Source organism: Sceloporus occidentalis, unplaced genomic scaffold, assembly GCF_023333645.1.
Source record: "Sceloporus occidentalis isolate IW3139 unplaced genomic scaffold, rSceOcc1.0.p SCAF_3, whole genome shotgun sequence".
Classification (NCBI taxonomy): domain Eukaryota; kingdom Metazoa; phylum Chordata; class Lepidosauria; order Squamata; family Phrynosomatidae; genus Sceloporus; species Sceloporus occidentalis.
The window spans coordinates 65,185,382-65,203,732 of NW_028316983.1; the positions used below are offsets into that span (position 1 = coordinate 65,185,382).

The 18,351-nt window shown below is 41.3% G+C and overlaps 1 protein-coding gene across 1 annotated transcript; it reads left to right on the plus strand.

The window, feature by feature from the left end:
- The first annotated feature begins 412 nt into the window (after positions 1-412).
- On the plus strand, positions 413-18,139 carry PI16 (peptidase inhibitor 16). The gene is made up of 5 exons (XM_089518611.1): positions 413-583; positions 12,709-12,927; positions 14,189-14,298; positions 15,391-15,482; positions 17,280-18,139. Exons 1-5 carry the CDS (start codon positions 413-415, stop codon positions 18,137-18,139), a joined length of 1,452 nt encoding a protein of 483 aa, XP_089374737.1.
- The last annotated feature ends 212 nt before the right edge of the window (positions 18,140-18,351 follow it).

Here is an 18,351-nt window from a genome sequence, read left to right on the forward strand (position 1 = left end):
TTTGTGTGCTAAAATGTGTGGATAATAACATAGGGAGGGGGCTTGTATGCGCAGGTTTGAGTGGGTTGGACATTAGGGTTAGTGACATGTGGAGCATCAGATTACATGATCATGGTCCCCAAACCAAGTTCCTCTTGCTGAAGAAACAACAGATGCACATATAGGTTTCACGCATTCAACTGATTCCAGCAAATGGGCATGGCTCTCCTGACTTTCCCTCAAGGACCATTATTCTTCTTCCATCCATGATACTATTTGAAACGGGTGTGTCCCCTCTGTGGATCTGAAAGACAATCTAGTAAAAAGATAAATTTCTTTCTTGCAATCTTGGGCTTTGGGTGTTCCTTATTCTGGGAAGGGATTTAAAGCTGTCTGCCAGACCCGTGGGCTGTTAAAACAAGACAGTGCCACAATGCTGAGCTCAGGCCTGCAAATTCCCCTCCTCCCCCCCTTCCTCCTCCTGTTGCTCACAGCCATGCAACTGAGCTGGTCCTTTACAAGTGAGGACAAGAAGTTGATCGTGGACCTGCACAATCAGTACCGGACTAAGGTTTCGCCTCCAGCTGCAGACATGCGGAAAATGGTAAGTGATTGATGGATAACAGCCCTGGATGCTGCTGCAATGTGGGAATGCAGAAGGCTTCTGTTTCTAACGTGCTATGAACCTTTCTTTTGAAACAGCAACTTCTCTCATGTTTTATATTATGACTCCTCCATCTCCTCCCCAGTCCTTTCTTTGAAGCATCTGTAGCTAACTGATGAGGCAAAGGAATTGTGGCTTTTGAGATCTAACTGAATGACATCTGTAAACCTGCTTAATGCTTCCTGGTGCATTTTGCCAGACAAATGCTTGTTATAACCAATATAAATAGGTGTGTGAAACTTTAGAGGATAGCTAACTAGTTTGGGATCTTTTGATATGTTTGCACAAAGCATTTTATTGGGATGTTTAAGTGGAAAGGATTATCCATATTTTATCTGCATCCTGTTATGAATTAGCATTTGATTATTGAGTCAAGAAAGGCAGTGTGGTCTTGGCTACAGGACTTTGGATCCTGGCTGAGCTGCTCTATAAACTTGGGCAAGTTCCGATTCTTCTTTTTCCTCCCCCCCCGCCTTATCTTTGTATAGCTACTTGGATCCCAGTCCTTGCTAGAGCATCATTTGGGCTTGTACAGGTGGTGGCAGTTGGGTGGTGTTTTGGGTTTGTTTTTTTTTTGGAAGATATGGCTGGACATGTGCAGTTCATTAGCTGCAGGGGATACAAAGCAGATCTCTTCCGTTTAGGTTTTGCTACTGTTCCAGACAAATCAGCTCCCAAAGAGCAGTTTGGCACTGCTAATTCCCTTTGATTCCCTCTTCTCCTCCTCCTTCCCACTCCCTCCTCTCCCAGACTATAACTATGGAAATCTTGTGTGCATTTTCATGGTGTAATTGCCTCAGCTATCTACTGAATAGTGCCTGTCACATCATTGACTGTCTGAAAGCCTGTATTTCCCCATATCAGCCTATCCAACTTTTACAGTCTTGAGTGAGGGCTTTCAAGTGTTTCCACCATCCGCACAGGCTCATCTGGTGACACATGGAAGAGAGCCTTCTCCACAACTACTCTTAGGCTAGAGAACTCTCTCCCAAGAGAATTTCCATTGGCTCCCTTTCTGCTGTCTTTTAACCAGCAAGTAAAGATCCATTAATCTGAACAGGACTTCAGCTTTCAACTGGCTAGAGCAAATTTTTTTAAATGAGGTGTGCTGTGTCTTTTACTGTGTTTTGAATGTGCTTTTAATTGTTCTGACTTAAATATTTGAATTTGATTGTTTGTTTAGTGGTTTAAAAACTTGCACTACATATTGTTATAGCTGTATTTTGTTTTAACTGGTATCATAAGCTGCTTTGGGTCCCATATTAGGAGAAAGATGGGGAATCAATCAATCAATCAATCAACCAATCAATCAAATTGAGATTGAGCCTTCCATAGTGCCATAGCCACCTTATCTCCACCAACCCCCTTCCTACACCACCATGCTTCTTTTGTTTTCACTATTGCAGTTTTTCATCCTGGTTGCCATTTTCTACTCTGTTCTCCTTAAAGAGGGTGGTCCATCCTTGTTTAGCCTCAGGAACCAAATATTGCCTCCAGGATGCTCTGCCTACTCATTTCTGTGGTGAAAGCCAAAGTCCCCCATTGATATGTGCTTTGTGTTAGATGGCAGTATGCTGCTATGATCCCAGAGGAAAGAAAAAAATAGGTACATTTTCTGTGACATACCTGAGGTTGTCTGATTTGGAAATACAGAGTTGGGCTGGATTAATATTTGAATGGGAGGCTGCCAGGGAGTACCTGGGATCTGCAGGTAAGGATGCAGCCTGAAATCTGGATGTCAATCTGAGCTGCCAGCAGGTGTTGACAATACAGGGTAGAGACCTATGGCCTGACTCAGTATAAGGCAAATTCCTTTGTGATTTATTTGGGATATTCCACATCACATTTAGAACAGTCCCAACCATGGAAATTTAATGCATCTGAGTCTTTCAGAGAGAACAAAGGGGAGAACGGCATTCAACTCCTGTTTGTTCCAAAACCTCTGGCATTCAGCACTAAACAGCCCCTCAACATGGTGACACCATTTAGCAATTATGACTTATGGGTGGCGCTTCCAAGGGTGGATCAGGTAGAAGGAGTTTTCTGTAAGTGTAAGCAAACAGATGGGAATGGTTAAATAGCCCTCTAGCCACTCCACTTGTCACCATGGACTGCCCTGCTTCTGGTGCGATTCTGTCTACAAACTAGGTTAATTTAAAAAATAAAGTTAGATAAGCTAATGTTTTCAATGTGAGTTGTACAAATCAGATGAGCAAGACAGCTAGTCTTACACAGGTTTATCACATCTCATCTTTTCTTGATAGTATGGAAGTATCTATGGTGAATTATTGTGCGATAAGTGATATGTGATGTGAGTTCCTGAAGTTCCTGTTATTAAGCAATTGCCATATAAATACCTTTTAGGCTAACACCTTCCTTAGTTCCTTCTTTTCTTCTGCTTCTTGAACCATTTTAGCTTGGGGTAGATTTTCATGTGTACACATTTACTCCATTTTACATCAAGAGGTTGCAATCCTATTCCTCAGCCTCAGCCTCACTGAACTGAGTGAGGTTTATCATTCAATTGGCATGTGCTAGATTGCCCCGCCAGTGAGTCATACCTGAGTACAGAGCAACTATTTCCCTCTGGAAAATGATTTACATGAGGTATAGTTGCCATTATTTGATGCTGCACTCACTGAAAAAGGTGCATGCATATATTCATTCCCTTTCAAAACATGAGAATGTAGATGAGAACCAATGTGTTGTAATGATTGGAGTAGGATTTCAGAATCCCAGGTTCAAATTCCAGCTCAGTCATAAATCTCACTTAGTGGCCTTCTAACAGTCATCAGTTCTCAGACTACCCTGTCTCATGGGGTTGTTGTTAGAATATAATGTCTGAGGGGAGAGAGGACCATATTCACTACCCTAAGCTCCTTATAAGGAAAGTGGGTTGTCATTAATATTAAAAAAGAATACAGGTTTGTCTTATATCTGCCATAGCTCAAAGAACATGAAACCCAGACACTGTATTAGCTGACACAAATACTAAGGGAGTTCCAGGAGTGTGCACTTTGGATAGTTTTGCTTTTAAAATTGATTCATTTGTTTTAGTTAATTCAAATTTATCTGATTCTGCAGTACTACCTTCTGTCACTAGGTGACAGAAATTTCTATCCTACCCTAAAAGACAAAGGTGAAATCAAGACTGTGGCAGATTAATTTCTCCAGAGGGTTTATGACCAACTCCATAAGTGCTTCTCTTTGCAGGTCCAATGAAACATAAAGACTTCACAGTTAACAAAAGAAAAAGAAAAAAGGGTATGATATATTTACATAAGGTCCTGTTTCTGGCAAGGGAGGTGAAGTTTGGGGATGAGCAAAAGAAAGCTTAGTAATCACTAAGATGTGATGGAGAGAAGGGACAATATGAAAGAAAAAGAGTGGGGGAATAAAGAGCAGAAACTCTTGGGAGTCAAGTACTTATGTAATTATTGAATTGCAATTTGAGTAATGAGTTTAACACAAACCATTTTTAAAATGTCCAGTCAGCTGCTTTTATATATTGTGGCATGCTATATATTCATATTCCCAGTAAGAAGGTCAAGATCTGTTGCCCAAAATTCTTCACATTTTGGAAGGATGTGCATAGGAGAAGAACAAATGTTAATCACAAATGTACTGTAGAATGTGATATCTTCTATGCCAACGCTTTCTGTGATTTTCAGTAGCAGATTGTCTATTTTAAAATCATCATCATCAGTAAAGCAATGCAGTAAGCATATAGCAGAAGTATGACCAGAATAATGATCTCTGTTGACCATTGCCCTCCAAAGGCATCCTCAGCCAGTACAATGATCATCTTAGCTAACTTTCTGGTGATAGAATTTCAAAGTATTGATGCCATCCCTAAAAAGGCCCTGCTTCTTGTACTCATTTAACATTTCTCAGTTGGTATATGAGCAATGTAGGAAAAAACAAAGGAGGACTTCTGTTATTGATCAGAGTGAATAGTGGGGAATCTATGGGCAAAGCCATTCTTTAGAGAACCTTGGCTCTAGCCTCTTTAGAACTGTAAAAAACAGAACTTTCAATTTAGCCAAAACACAAATAAGTAGCCAATGCAGAAAAAAAAATGTTACTGGGCTAGTAAGTTCCATCTGGCCAGCCACTGATAATCTGGCAGCAGCATTTTGTGAGGAAAAAACCTGTGAAAAATTATTAGTCTAGATGGATCCTTTAGCGTATTGAATGGTGACATTATAATTAGTTTCACATCTGGCTAATGATGCTGACAGACTGCTTCCATCTTGAATGGACTGGGGAACATCAGGTGTGCCACAGCATCTTCTCATTCAATTACGTTTGTGATATAGATGGAGACGGGTGCTGATCGCTACAAGCCCAAATGAACTGCAGATATACCAATAATGACACAGATGTGCTTCTGGGCATTAAGCACCAGATGCAGAAATAACATGGAAAGAATAGGGATATTCCTAAACCACAAAAAAGAAGGCAGTTCAATAAAAGCAAACCTTTTATTCAGAACTAACAATCTGTGCTTGTGAAGCAAAACAACAAGGCCAGGTAAATCTTGCATAAGGAAACAAAAACATTTAGAACCTCCTGGAGCAGCATTTTTAAACCTGTGGTCCATGGATCCCTGAGGGGAACACAATGTCCTCACAGGAGGACAACAAAGGCTTGAAGAAATGTTATGAGCTTTTACAAGAAAGAAAGAAAGAAAGAAAGAAAGAAAGAAGAGGAATCATACCTTGACCACAAAGAGCAAGAGTCCTTTACAGTGATAGACATCATTTGTACAAAGTTTCATTACAATATCTTAAACTGTTCAAAATACATTGGAATATAAATGTTTCTCATGCGATTCAGACATTGTTTAAAAGATATTTATGCAAACAAAAGGCAGATGGGCAGACAGTCATACATTAACCATAAGGAATATCCTCTGGATATCATAGGCATTTTCATACCAAATTTTGTTAAGATATGTCAGTTCAAGAGTTATGCAATGGACAGACAGAGGGATGGTCGACAGATAGACATGGTTGAAAGCTACAGTGGCTTTTTCCTCTTGTGAGCCACTGAAAGGAAATGAAGAACAAAACCTTAGTTTATCTTGTTCGTATAAAACCTGGCTTTTCCAGCCTACACGTTCCAAGTGAATAACGCTGAGTGGCTGAGAGAAAGTACATGACAGTTCTTGCTACTGTGCATACAGTCAGAAGCTGTCTTCATAGCTACACCACTGAACTCCAGTGTTGCCCAAGTTTCAGCAATTAAGCCTGATATAAGCAGGCTTGTAAGTGAAATGTAGCACCAGCCAGGTAATATTAGGCCACAGCTGAGTGTTCAGATATGATGATGCTGGCGATGGTGGTGATGGTGATGGTGATGATGACTGGAATCATTCCAATAAAATGTTACAATTGGAGTGTGTGCATTTACTTAATTCTCCCTTGTCTCCAAATTTGAACCATTGTTCCAGAGACCACCTGAAAGCTTCTTCCAGAATCCACCAAAGTTATTTTTCCCCTTTCACCACTTTCAACATTTCTTATGATTTCTATTTTGGTGGTCAAATGTACAGCTGTATGCTTTTTAAAGATGCGTGAGTAGGGACGTAGCCAGGATTTTCGGAAGGGGGGTTCCAGACTAAGTGCCACCATTATATTGGGGCTTTACATGGCGGCGCAGCGGCACGCACCATTCATTGTATCTAACAGAAGGGGGGTCTGGACCCTGTGGACCCCCTCCCCTGGCTACGTCCCTGGCGTGAGGCAGGCTAATCTGCTTCCTGCTTTTCCATTTTGCTGTTCACACATGCTCAGCAAGGGATTTTGGAGGCTGCTGCTGTCTACTTTGTCAGTTATAGGCAAGCACACACTGCTACAATAGGATAGGCTAGTATGATCCTCTTCTTTCCCAGCTCATGCTTTAATCCATTGTTTACTGCAGCCATGTTGCTGCAACCTGGCACCAAAAGTTTGTGTTTCTCCAGGCTTTCTTCACTATCTTTCCAATGTTGATGCAGTTAAGGAATTCTAGCTAGACAGAGGCGAAAGCTGAAAAGGGGGTGCATAAAAAGCTTGATGAAAAGGCGCTTCTTTGTCAGAGGGTTTCTTAACCGAGGTATGCCTCTAGTTGGCTCAACCCAGGTGGTGTAGACATCATTGTCATGGTCATAGGTTTGGCACCTAGAGCAGATCGTGCCATTAGTTCATCGTACCCATGCCTAATTTCTGTGTGGTCTTGTTGATGCTGAAGAAGCTACCTTGTTCCAAAACATGGGTGGTGCTGTAAAGTTACTTCCTTCAACTGCTTGAGGTTTATTTTGGTAGAACAGGAGTTACATTTCCACAGTCCTCCTGTTACTAATTCTGAAGTCACACTTTTCACTTTTTGTTTGGGTCAGCAGAACCGGTTGCCATGGAACTACTTATATACATTGAGTGATGTTTGCCAAACTATATTTTAATGGAACAAGAAACACAGCTGTTGTATATGGATTCTGGCTTTACATCACATAAAGGGACTAATAAACTCAAGCTAGGTCTGCTATTTCACTCCCTCCCAGAGCCTATAGAGAGGGATGCTTCTACTCTACTGGGAGAAGAAATATGGGTTCTATGGCCTGAACCTGTTCCCCACTATTCAAAGTCATCTTTAGTACATGCAGAGACAAAAGTGATTCTGAATGGCTTTTAAAAACAACAAGAATTTCTTCATTGCAGGATTAAATGGGAAGAAAGTTGTCAAGCTCTGAGATGATAGTGGGATGGGACTTTTTTTTTCTTTTTACACTTCTGCAGCTTATACATGTGAATTTGAAAACACCTATAACAATAAAAAATTGGGGTCTTTGCCTCTTAAACATTGATCAAAGAGAGGAAGAGTGTCACCAAAAAGAGAGGACAAAAGAAGGAAAAGAGCTGAATAAAACCAGCAGCCCTTGATTGAAATATAATTGGTTCATTCTGAAATAATTTAAAAAATTGAAATACATCTTAGTGGGGAAGAATGTGACCAGGTGATTTGTGTGCTTATTCTGTTCTCTGTTCTGTTGTCCAAGTACTAACTGAGGATGGCCAATTTTAAGGCCTTTCCTAGATTGGCTTGAGTCACACTCATGGAGAGAAGGTAGGATAGAAATACTGTGATTGATTGGCTGCCCATCTTACAGTTTTTGAAATCTTTTAACCAGAGTTAGACTGGATTGAACATCCCCTCTAATGGAAGAGGTCTACAAAGGATGATTGTTTGGCAGTTCTTCAAATAGAGGATTGACTTCTATAAATAAGGACACATGGAGACCCTAGTCACAATTCTAAAAACATGGCCTACATTACACATTAATTAATTATTTGCATTTCTCCCAGTGCAGGACCCAAGCAGCTTACAACATTGATTAAATCAGAATATCAGTAAAATCAATCATAATAACAAAACCTAATTTTAAAGAACTGAATAAAAACCAGAATAAACAACTACACTAAATTAAAACTGTCTAGAAACAATGTGAAGTCGAAGGCTTTCATGGTTGGCATCCATAGTTTTTTGTGGGTTTTTTGGGCTATGTGGCCATGCTCTAAAAGATCCCCTGCATCTATGGCTGGCTTCTGCCTTCTCTCCAAGAGTGGGACTCAAGACAATCTAGGAAAGCCCTTGAAACTACCCATCCACAGTTAGTACTTGGACAACAGAACAGACATCTTCAGAGCATTATCTGAAGATGCCAGCCACAGATGCAAGTGAAAGGTCAGGAATAAACTCTTCTAGAACATGGCCACATAGCCCGAAAAATCCACAAAAAACTATGTCTAGAAACATTTTTAGTGCTACTCCTTTGCTACTGGTGCAGCAAAAAAAGAAGCAGTAGAGTTTTAAGGGAAACAGAATAGGCTTGACCATGTCAGACTATAGGTGGGCAAATCATATTTTTGAGTGCCTTCTTGCACAGTTAGCTCCCCAAAACAGAAAAGGCAGTGGCTCTGTCCGGTTTGATGGCCAGGTGCCTCCAGGTGTGTCCTAAATGCATGGTGATTTCTGCCTTGCTCCCTCACCCAGCCCTTGGAGTAATGCCCCATGTCCCACTGCTTTCTCTCCCTGCTTTTCCATATCCTAGGGCCCTTTCATATTATGCTGTTACAGTTGGCCCTCTGTACCCATGGTTTCTGCATCCACGGATTCAGCCATGCATGGCTTGAACATATCATTCTCTCTCTCTCTCTCTCTCTCTCTCTCTCTCTATATATATATATATATATATATATATATATATATATTCCCAAAAGCAAACCTTGATTTTGCCATTTTATATAATGGACACATTTCACTGTATCGTTGTAGTTAATGGGACTTGAGCATCCATGGATTTTGCTGGATTCTGGAACCAAACCCCAGAGAAACTTAAGGGCCCACTATATAACACTTTCATTGTCATGGCTGGATCCTATGCAATCCAGGGACTTGTAGTCTGGTGAGGCACCAGAGCCCTCTGATTGAGCTCTCTAAATGCTCCTCCCTATACTGCAAATGAGAGCCTGCATGGTGTAGTGGTTCACGCATTGGACTATGACTCTGAAGGCCAGGGTTTGATTCCCAGTTTGGCCATAGAAATCCACTTGGTGACCTTGGGCAAGTGACACACTTTCAGCTCCAGAAAATCCCATGACAGATTCGCCTTAGGGTCACCATAAGTTGAAAATGACTCAAAGTCATACATCAACAACAAAATACTGAAAATACCAGTATTCCATAGGATTTATTGCCTTGGCAGTTAAAGTAGAATCATACTACTATAATATGGCATATAAGAGGGCCTCTGGCTGCTTTAGTCTTCCATCCCATCCTAAGTTGTAAAAGGTATAGACAGCTCACCTTTAATATCCTTCCCCCCTTTCAACATTTAGTAAAACAAGTGTGCTGCATAGCAAAATGACTGTTGCTGAAACTCAAGGCACATGTCTGCTGTCTTTATTTTTCCAGAGCCATTCTAGGAAATGAAGAGTGTGCTTTGTTGCATTAGGCACCTGTTTGACTTGGGATGTTGTGTGGGATAGATGCCAGTCCATTATGTGGTTGCCTGTGCTAAGTGCTGGCCTAGTGCCTGAAATCTCTGCCACCTTTGCCCTCCGTCATCAGTCATTGCTTTCTGTTCTGATCCTTGTTAGACCCCAAAGCAGAAGGGACTGGAAGCACTCAACAAATTCAGTGTAGAAAAGTGAGATGTGGAGCTCTTTCACACAGTTTTTATACAGTTATAGAGCTATGATTCCACTTTAACTATCATGGCAATAGTCTATGGAATCCTGGGATTTGCAGTTTAGGTAGGAGCATTTATAATTCTCAACCAGAGAGCTCCAGTGCCTCATCAAAGTACATGTCCCAGGATTCCACAGGGTGCAGCCATGGCAGTTAAAGTGAGATCATAATGATATAACTGTTTAGTACGAAGGGGCCCAGAGCCTCAGGAGATATATTTTTCAACCAACATTGCAGGAGTGGGAAATACATGGCCTTCCTAGGCTGCATCTATATTCTTGAAGTAATGCAGTTTGACACCACTTTAAGTTCTGTAGCTCCATCCTATGGGATCCTGGGATTTGCAGTTTTACAAGGTCTTGAGCCTTATCTGCCAAAGAATGCTGGTGCCTCACAAAAGTACAAATCACAAGATTCTGTAGGATGAAGCCAAGGCAGTTAAAGTAGCATCCAACTGCATTATTTCTACAGTGCAGATGCACCCCTAGTGTTATTGAATTGCAGCACTTATCAGCCCTAGCCTAGGGGTGTCTGTTATTATAAGGGGTGTCTGTCATATGAAGGCTGGAAAGCTTTCCCAAGGACAACAACAAAACGCCATAAAATAAAATAAAATCCTGTGTTCTGGAGTATGAGCCGTTCATAAAGAAACGAATGTATGCATCATGTAATTTATGAATGGGGACAATATGTTAATTTTTATCAAGAAACACATGGCTAAGTTAACTGAAATAAATACTTTCATTTAATGTTTAGGTAGAACACAAATTTGTACATAGCTGCTTCTTGATTGTCAACCCTGAATATCATGAATTTTAACTGTCCATTATTGCTGTTTAGAAAACACTACCCTAGCCAGACCAGCCAATAGCAAGGGATGCTAGGAATCACAGTATAACAGTATCTTTCTCGGCTGTATTGTTTTGCAGATTCCACCAGGTTAAATCCTCCTGAGTGTCTTTGTAAAACTGTGGAAAGTTCTGTACAATGCTATGACCAGAACAAAGTGGGAAATTCACCCCAGGGATGCTGATAGTGTCTAGACCGATATTGAAACTCATGCTTGGAAGCTGAGTGGAAACAGAACCATTTCCTGTGCCTCCTTGAAAGCAAATGTATTCTTTCTCCTGACCAAATAGATGACACAACTCCACACTGCAAGCGGCCAACTTAAGGAAGGCTTCTTTGCACTTGTGCCTCAGAACCTGTTAATCAAGGCTCTGTGGTTTTGCTTGATTGTTTTGGAAAGGAGCAGCCTCAGACCCTGGAAGTTCCCTTTAAAAGAAATAGCTGGAGTTTTGTACCACAAAGTTCATGAAGCACTCTCTGTTCATGGAAACTCTTCTCATTTCTTGCTTAGCAACCACCACTAAAGGAGCCCATGAAGCCCAGCTGGATAAGAAGGGACTTGCCTATCACATTCACTACACTGGAGGGATCAGTTGGCAAGCAGATGTTGGTCTCTGTTCAGTAATAAGCTTTCCAGATGTTTGCATTGGCTCTGGCTGGACACAGCTGTTAAACTGGGCATGCCTTTCTCTTCACAGCAGGGAGGAGTACTGAGTATTTACTATTCATTCCTCTTTGCATGGTTGAAATAGGGAGGTGTAGGGATTATTGCCCAGCTACTGGCTTCAGAACCATTCTGTATACCCTAATGATGAATATGTGCCAAATGAGGTGGTAGGCTGAGAGATCTGGACCATAGCTTTCTCTGCAATATGCTAGTTTACAAAATCTAGGAAGCATTTTAAATTCTTCTCTACATTAAAAAATAAGGGGTGGGGGGACTCCAGTCTTCCTGAATGTAGTAAAGTAGCTCATTGGGGTAACTGGGGTAATTGTTAATTATCCTTCCTTCCTTCCTTCCTTCCTTCCTTCCTTCCTTCCTTATGTTCTAATCATTATCAAGAGGGGTTGTTTGTTTTTCAGAGCCTTAAAAATACAGACACTCAACTACAGATGGGAGTATTCAGTTTAGAATTTTACCATTGGTTATACATGGAGATTGGCTGTTAAGTTTTAAACCAACCTGTTTGACATGTTTTGCCTAGTGTAAAACAATGCCTGAGCCTTAGAGGTTAGCATATATTTATAAACACATACATATAATCTTGTGTGACCAATATATGCTTCCTGCACCTCTGTGTTTCAGCAGCAAAATTGGAAGAACAAGGCTGCAGTATGTTTACTCCCTATTGACATTGTGTACAAGTTTGCAGATACATCCACTCTTTTCCTGGAGCCAAAACCAAAACGTTGATGCCTATAATCACTTAGTCCTTTCAGTGGTCTCTGAATAAACTGGGATGTGGGATACTGATTACAGAGTATCCATTCTAGCAAGGAACAGAAAGCCCTGTACTACAATAATACATTCTTTAGTGCAGCGATAATCTTTCCCCAAACCAGTGGTAGCTTGTGGCTTCCATCTCATTGGAGCAGTGTATCCTCTTTAGATTATAGTCCGAACTCCACAGGTCCCGAACCCTATCCCCCAAATAGATTTAACACATTGAATAGCTCCATTCAGACTAAGCACAGCTTCACAGTTCTACTGATGGGGTTAAAAAAACCACACTAATAGCTGACTGGGCTGGATAGTATTTCACTTCCAAAGGGCAAATGATTTACAGATGAAGCTGGAAAAACTATTTGAAATATTGATCCCCATTTTCCCTTGTGATGGCAACTGCTTGCTTGTCCTGAACAAAACACCAGGCCTGCCAGTTGCTATGAAGGCCAGGGAATTGGATCCATTTTCATTCCTCCTGTTGGCTTATGTGAAAAGCCCTTCTGTGTGGTGATGATGTCCTGGTTTGCTGTGATTCCAGAACTGGGATCCAGAACTGGAAACCTTTGCCAAAGACTATGCAACCAAATGCATCTGGGAACACAACAAGGAGAGAGGCCGTCGAGGTGAGAATCTCTTTGCCATGTCTGGAGACCTGGAGGTGAAGACAATTGTGGAAAGCTGGTACAATGAGTACCAGTATTATAATATGACTACATTAACATGTGAAGAAGGACAGATGTGTGGTCACTATACACAGGTATCCTATTTATTTCTTTATCATCTTATCATTTATATGTTGGCTTTCTCCCGGAGTGGGAACTATGGCATCTCACAAAAACTGTTTCATTGCACAGAATTGTACAGAGATTTTATGCCTAGAAATCACACAATGTATTGCTCTGATCTCCATAGGTTCTGACTTCAGTAGCAATATCATTCCCATAGTCTAATATGGAGCACATTTGGATACTTTTAGCAGTGGAAGTACATCAAGAAGGTGGCAAATCCATTCTGGGGTTTAGTCCAAATTTTAAAGTAGATATCGAAGGTGATGAACCATTATCCTCTAAATTGGATTCAGCACCTTGGATAGCTATTTTTAAAGTTTTAATGTAAAACAGAGTGGACTCACCACCCCATTGGTGGGAACAACCAGCCATCACTGAGTTCTAGACTGTGTGTGTGTGGGGGGGAGCTAATGCTGTTCTCCTTGCAAATGTGCAATATATAGCCTCCACAAAAGCCATAGCCTTCTGGATAAAGAGCTCCTGACATCACTATTGCTGCTTCTGGGACTGGGAATTTTTCGTTCCAAAAGAAAGGATGTGTGTACACTTGACTAGTACATATTTTAACTTTCAATAAAAGTTCTCTTACTTGAATCAGACAAGATGGTCTTCCCCCTCTTGTTGCCTTCCAGATGTGTTTTAATATGTGTTTTTGTGTGCCTTCATGTCATTTCTGACTTATGGCGATGCTTTGGCAAACCTATCACAGGGTTTTCTTGGCAGGATTTGTTCAGAGGTGGGTTGCCTTTGCCTTTCTCTGAGGCTGGGTGAGTGCAACTTGCCTAAGGTCACCCATGGCTGAACAGGGGTTCGAACCCTGGTCTTCAGAGTCATAGTCAACACTCAAACCACTACAGCACACTTTCATCATACTGATTCAGATTGGTGGGAGTGGTAATTTAATACACAGTTCCACAAGAACCTCTCCGTGTCCCTGACAGTAAAATCCAATAGTAACAAAAGTAATGATGAATAATTTGCTGTCCATTTGTAAACTCCCAAATCTTTTGCATGAGGTAGCAGCCTCACTCTGCCTAATGGCGGGTCAGCCCTGTCAATTAATGCTAAAAAAAAAAAAAAATAAAAAAAAATCCACAGTATAAATTACTTTAAAAAGGAAAGAATGTGACAACATGTAAGAAAAACCAGTAACACCTTGTTTTGAAAGAAATAGTCGGAATGTGGAGTCATCTTCAGCAAGTTGTTTTTCATCTTTCTTTTCTATGTTAGGTGGTTTGGGCAAACAGTGAACGCGTTGGCTGCGGGACAGTCTTCTGTGAAACCCTGGAAGTTCTGAATGACACTGACATGCATTTGGTAGTCTGCAACTATGAGCCTCCGTAAGTTCCTTTTCTTTTCCTTCCTTTCTTTTTGTGCTGAAACTGGGAATGAGGAACTATTCCAATATGGAAGGCCCATTCATGTCCCAGCTGAATCTACCTTTGATCAGGTCAAACTAATTATTTGTTAAGTGCAGCAATGCTGCCCACTGTAATGCTGCTGTAAAAGAAGGAAAGTATTTAATCTCCTTTATGTCTCCACATTCTAGAATCCCAGATACAAAATGTTCATAAACACACTCTACGTAGCTAGTGATCTTTGGCAGCCTATGTGCCTCTGTTGTTGTTGCTGTGTGGCTTCAGGTCATTCAATGTATGGCAATCCTAAGGCAAACCTATCACAGGGTTTTATTGGCAAGATTTGTTGGAAATGCCTTTGCCTTCCTCTGAGGCTGAAAGAGTGTGACTTGCCCAAAATCACACATTGGATTTCCATGGCTGAATGGAGATTTGAACCCTGATCTCCAAAGTTGTTTTCCAAAGGTCAAACCACTACATCACATTGGCTGTCTTTGGCCATGAGCTAATGCAGATCTCTGGTTTCATTCAGCTAGCAAATAGCAAGTAGCAAGTACATTTCCATACCGCTTTTCAGTGCACTTAAGCATTCCCTAAGCAGTTTACAACGTGTAAGCTAGTTGCCCCCAACAAGCTGGGTACTCATTTTAGTGGCCTACAGAAGGATGTAAAGCTGAGTGGACCTTGGGGCCCAGCCAGGTATCGAACTCACAACCTTGTGACTGTGAATGTCTACAGTACTGGCATTTAACCACCATGCCACTAGGGCTCCCTAACTACGTTCGTAGCTACATCGGTGAAACAATTACTTTCTGGAAGAATTTTGCTCAACAAGGAGCTCTTCTTCTCCAAGGAAATGCTTTATTCTCAGGGTGACCAGACATCCTCCTTTTCCAGGAAATGTCCTACATTTCAACCTTCTGTCCTCCATTGGGTTTTTAGCTTTTATCTGATAATGTCCTAAACTTTTCTTGAATGTTCTACATTTTGTGATGCCTTGTTCTCCTTTGAGATTATTACGTCTGGTCACCATGCCTATTCTTCTAAGTCACATGTGGGTTGCTTAATTTCTAGGGGGAATGTAAAAGGACACAAACCGTACAAGGAAGGAGAGCCGTGTTCCATGTGTCCAGAAGGCTACTCATGTAAGGACTCACCTCTCTGTGGTAAGTGAATGAACTAGAGAAGACAATTCTTCTCATATGAAAGCAGGTAAGACAGTGTGCACCTTATGTGCATTTCAGATTGCTGTCCCCCCAATCACTGTTGAATAAACTTATCATGATGAAGAGGTGCAGGTTATCTGGTTGTACAGCAAACTTCCAACCTGAGTGACTGCACAAACGACCCAATAAATAAAAGCTTGTGTGAATACATTCTGGTATGACTTATGTTCTTCCAGTTTTGTTCAACAGTATTTATTTAAGTATTATTTATTTATTTTACTTATATCTCACCTTCCTCCTGGTATGAGACCCAAGGTGGTTTACAGAATTGCTAAAACAAGAAAATACTAAAAACTTGATAGCATAAAGTTAACACACAATTATCATATTAACATACCATTAATTTTTTTAAGTGTAGAATAATATTAAAACATAAAAATAAAGTTTAAAAAATACAGTACCCCCCCCCCCCCCGAGTATCTTACTCATAATATGAGTAGCCATTGTGGGAACATTCATTGCACAGTGATGGCAACATCAAGTGATTACTTTCGTGTGTGAAACAAATCAAGCATTACAAACGGAACTTTTCTTTAAAAAATTTCAAAGTAAAGAGAAAGCCAAACATAGACACTGGAAATTATCAGACATGCGAAAAAAGTTGGGAGTAAAAGGCATATTTCCAGTATAATTGTGCAATCGCGCTGAAAATTTTCAGACACATCGTGCTCATCCAGGACTTATCCTGTGAAGATCCAAGAATGCTCCTGCAACTAAACCATTCCCAGGACTTCCCTGTGAATGGTTTGTTGCTGGAGCATTCTTGGATGTCCATGAAAGAAGTCCTGGATGAGTGCAATATCATGTGAAAATCTTCAGCATGATAGTGTAATTATGCCGGGAGTATGCCTTTTACCTGGATGGGGTGTTCAAAGAACTTTCAGACAGGCTGAGAAATAACAGAGACATGTATAAGAAATGGAAGAAGGGAATAACCATGAAAGAGGAATACATCAAACAGCCAATTCTTGTAAGGGGAAAGTTAGAAAAGCTAAAGCTCAGAATGAGCTCAGGCTCACTAGAGAGGTTAAAAACAATAGAAAAGGGTTTGGGGGGCTATATTTGGAGCATGAGGAACAAGCAAATAAGGCCACTGCATAAAGAAGATGGTGAAATACTAACATGGGACAAAGAGAAATCTGAACTATTAATACCTTCTTTCCCTCAGTCTCTCCCCAAAAGGAAATCAATGCTCAGTTCAACCCATTTGGTTTCCCCCTCAAACAGTTCACATTCTGGTGTTTTGGTTTTTTTTTTTTTTTTGGCATAAAAAGCAAATAGCATATCCTTCACAGTTAAAACAAAATCAGTGGCAATAATTTGCCACTGGCAGGCTATTAATGGTACTCTATCTGAGACAAGCCATCTTAACTGTCTGAATTTGGGTACTTTATATTTTGGCTGCTATGCTACTTATTAAGGCTGGGCCACAGACACTTTGCATCCGTGACAAAAAATGTAAGTGGCAACATAATGCAAGTTGTAAATAAACAAACAAAATGGTTGACAAATTAGTGCCCTTTAAGAGCATCCAAAATCTGCTGCCTGAGAGACAGTTACCTCACTCTGTCTCATAATAGGGCCAACCCTGTGATTAGCACAAAAATGTGGCACATAGCACAAAAATGTGGCTCATGAAAGCAAAATATCAGCTTGTTCTTCTGCATGACCTTCTGGGTGTGTCTGTGTGGGTGTGCGAGTGCTGATTTTGCTGCTAACTTCTTTGTTTCCCACCAGAACCCAGTGCTGATGAGGAAGAAACTACTGCATCCCCTGAACCTTCAGAACCAGAACCAACTGCTACCTTGAGTGACAGTGCAGCTCCCCAAGACATCACAACAGGTTCAGCACCAGATATATCAGAAAGTACACAAATTGGCATAGAAATAGGATCTGAAACCCCAATGGCTGAAGGGCCAACTGCTTCCCCAACTTTACACTTGGACCATAGAGCATCTCCAGAACTTCAGAGAGACTCGGATGGGACTGTTCCCTCTTTGGTGACTACAGGACTCCTAGAGGACCTAACTGTCAGTCCTGGCACCCTAGAAACAGCAACCAAACAAGACACCTATTCAGAGAGTCCTCCATCTGATGACCTAGCTGCACCCAAACCCACCATGGAGCAGACTCTTACTACCATTGCACCAGTGCATTCTAGCCCCAAAATACCCTCTACTCCTAAACCACCAACCCTTCCCAAACCGCCATCCATCCCCAAACCACCTTCTGTTGCTAAGCCTCCTTCCTACCCTAAACCTCCCTCTGACCCCAAGCTTCCCCTCATCTCTAAAAAACCTGCAAGTCATCGTTTGTCAGCTTATGCCAAAGCTATAAAGAGGCAAAGCAATGCTATTCAGTCCTCTGCCGGTAAGACAGCTTCAGTCTCTGTCTGCCTGCCCTGCCTTGGATGTAAACAGATTAGCCAGCCTGAAGAAATAAAGGTTGCACTGAAAGAGCTGACCTTCCGATACCCCTACGCTCCTTGTTTTTCCTCCCTTCCCCGGTGGCAGAGGCATAGCAAGTGCAGCTGGTGTGGACACACTTGGGGGAATGCACTTAGGAAAGCTAGGCCTTACTGGCTCAACACTTTATAGCAGTGTATATAATTAAAGGTATTTAGAGAGCCAGCATGTCATAGTGGTTTGAGTGCTGGACTGTGACTCTGAAGACTAGGGTTTGATTCCTCGCTCGGCCATGAAGCCCACTGTGTGACCTTGGACATGTCACATGCCTTCACCCTCAGGGGAAGGCAATGGCACACCTCCTCTGAAAAAATCTTGCCTTAGGGTCTCCACAGGTCAGAAAT

Excerpts from the sequence above, each read along its gene's own strand:
- PI16 (XM_089518611.1), top strand. The coding sequence starts at position 413 with ATGCTGAGCTCAGGCCTGCAAATTCCCCTCCTCCCCCCCTTCCTCCTC. Across the intron at positions 14,299-15,390 it reads GTCTGCAACTATGAGCCTCC|GGGGAATGTAAAAGGACACA; the intron begins GTAAGTTCCTTT and ends CTTAATTTCTAG. Across the intron at positions 15,483-17,279 it reads TAAGGACTCACCTCTCTGTG|AACCCAGTGCTGATGAGGAA; the intron begins GTAAGTGAATGA and ends GTTTCCCACCAG.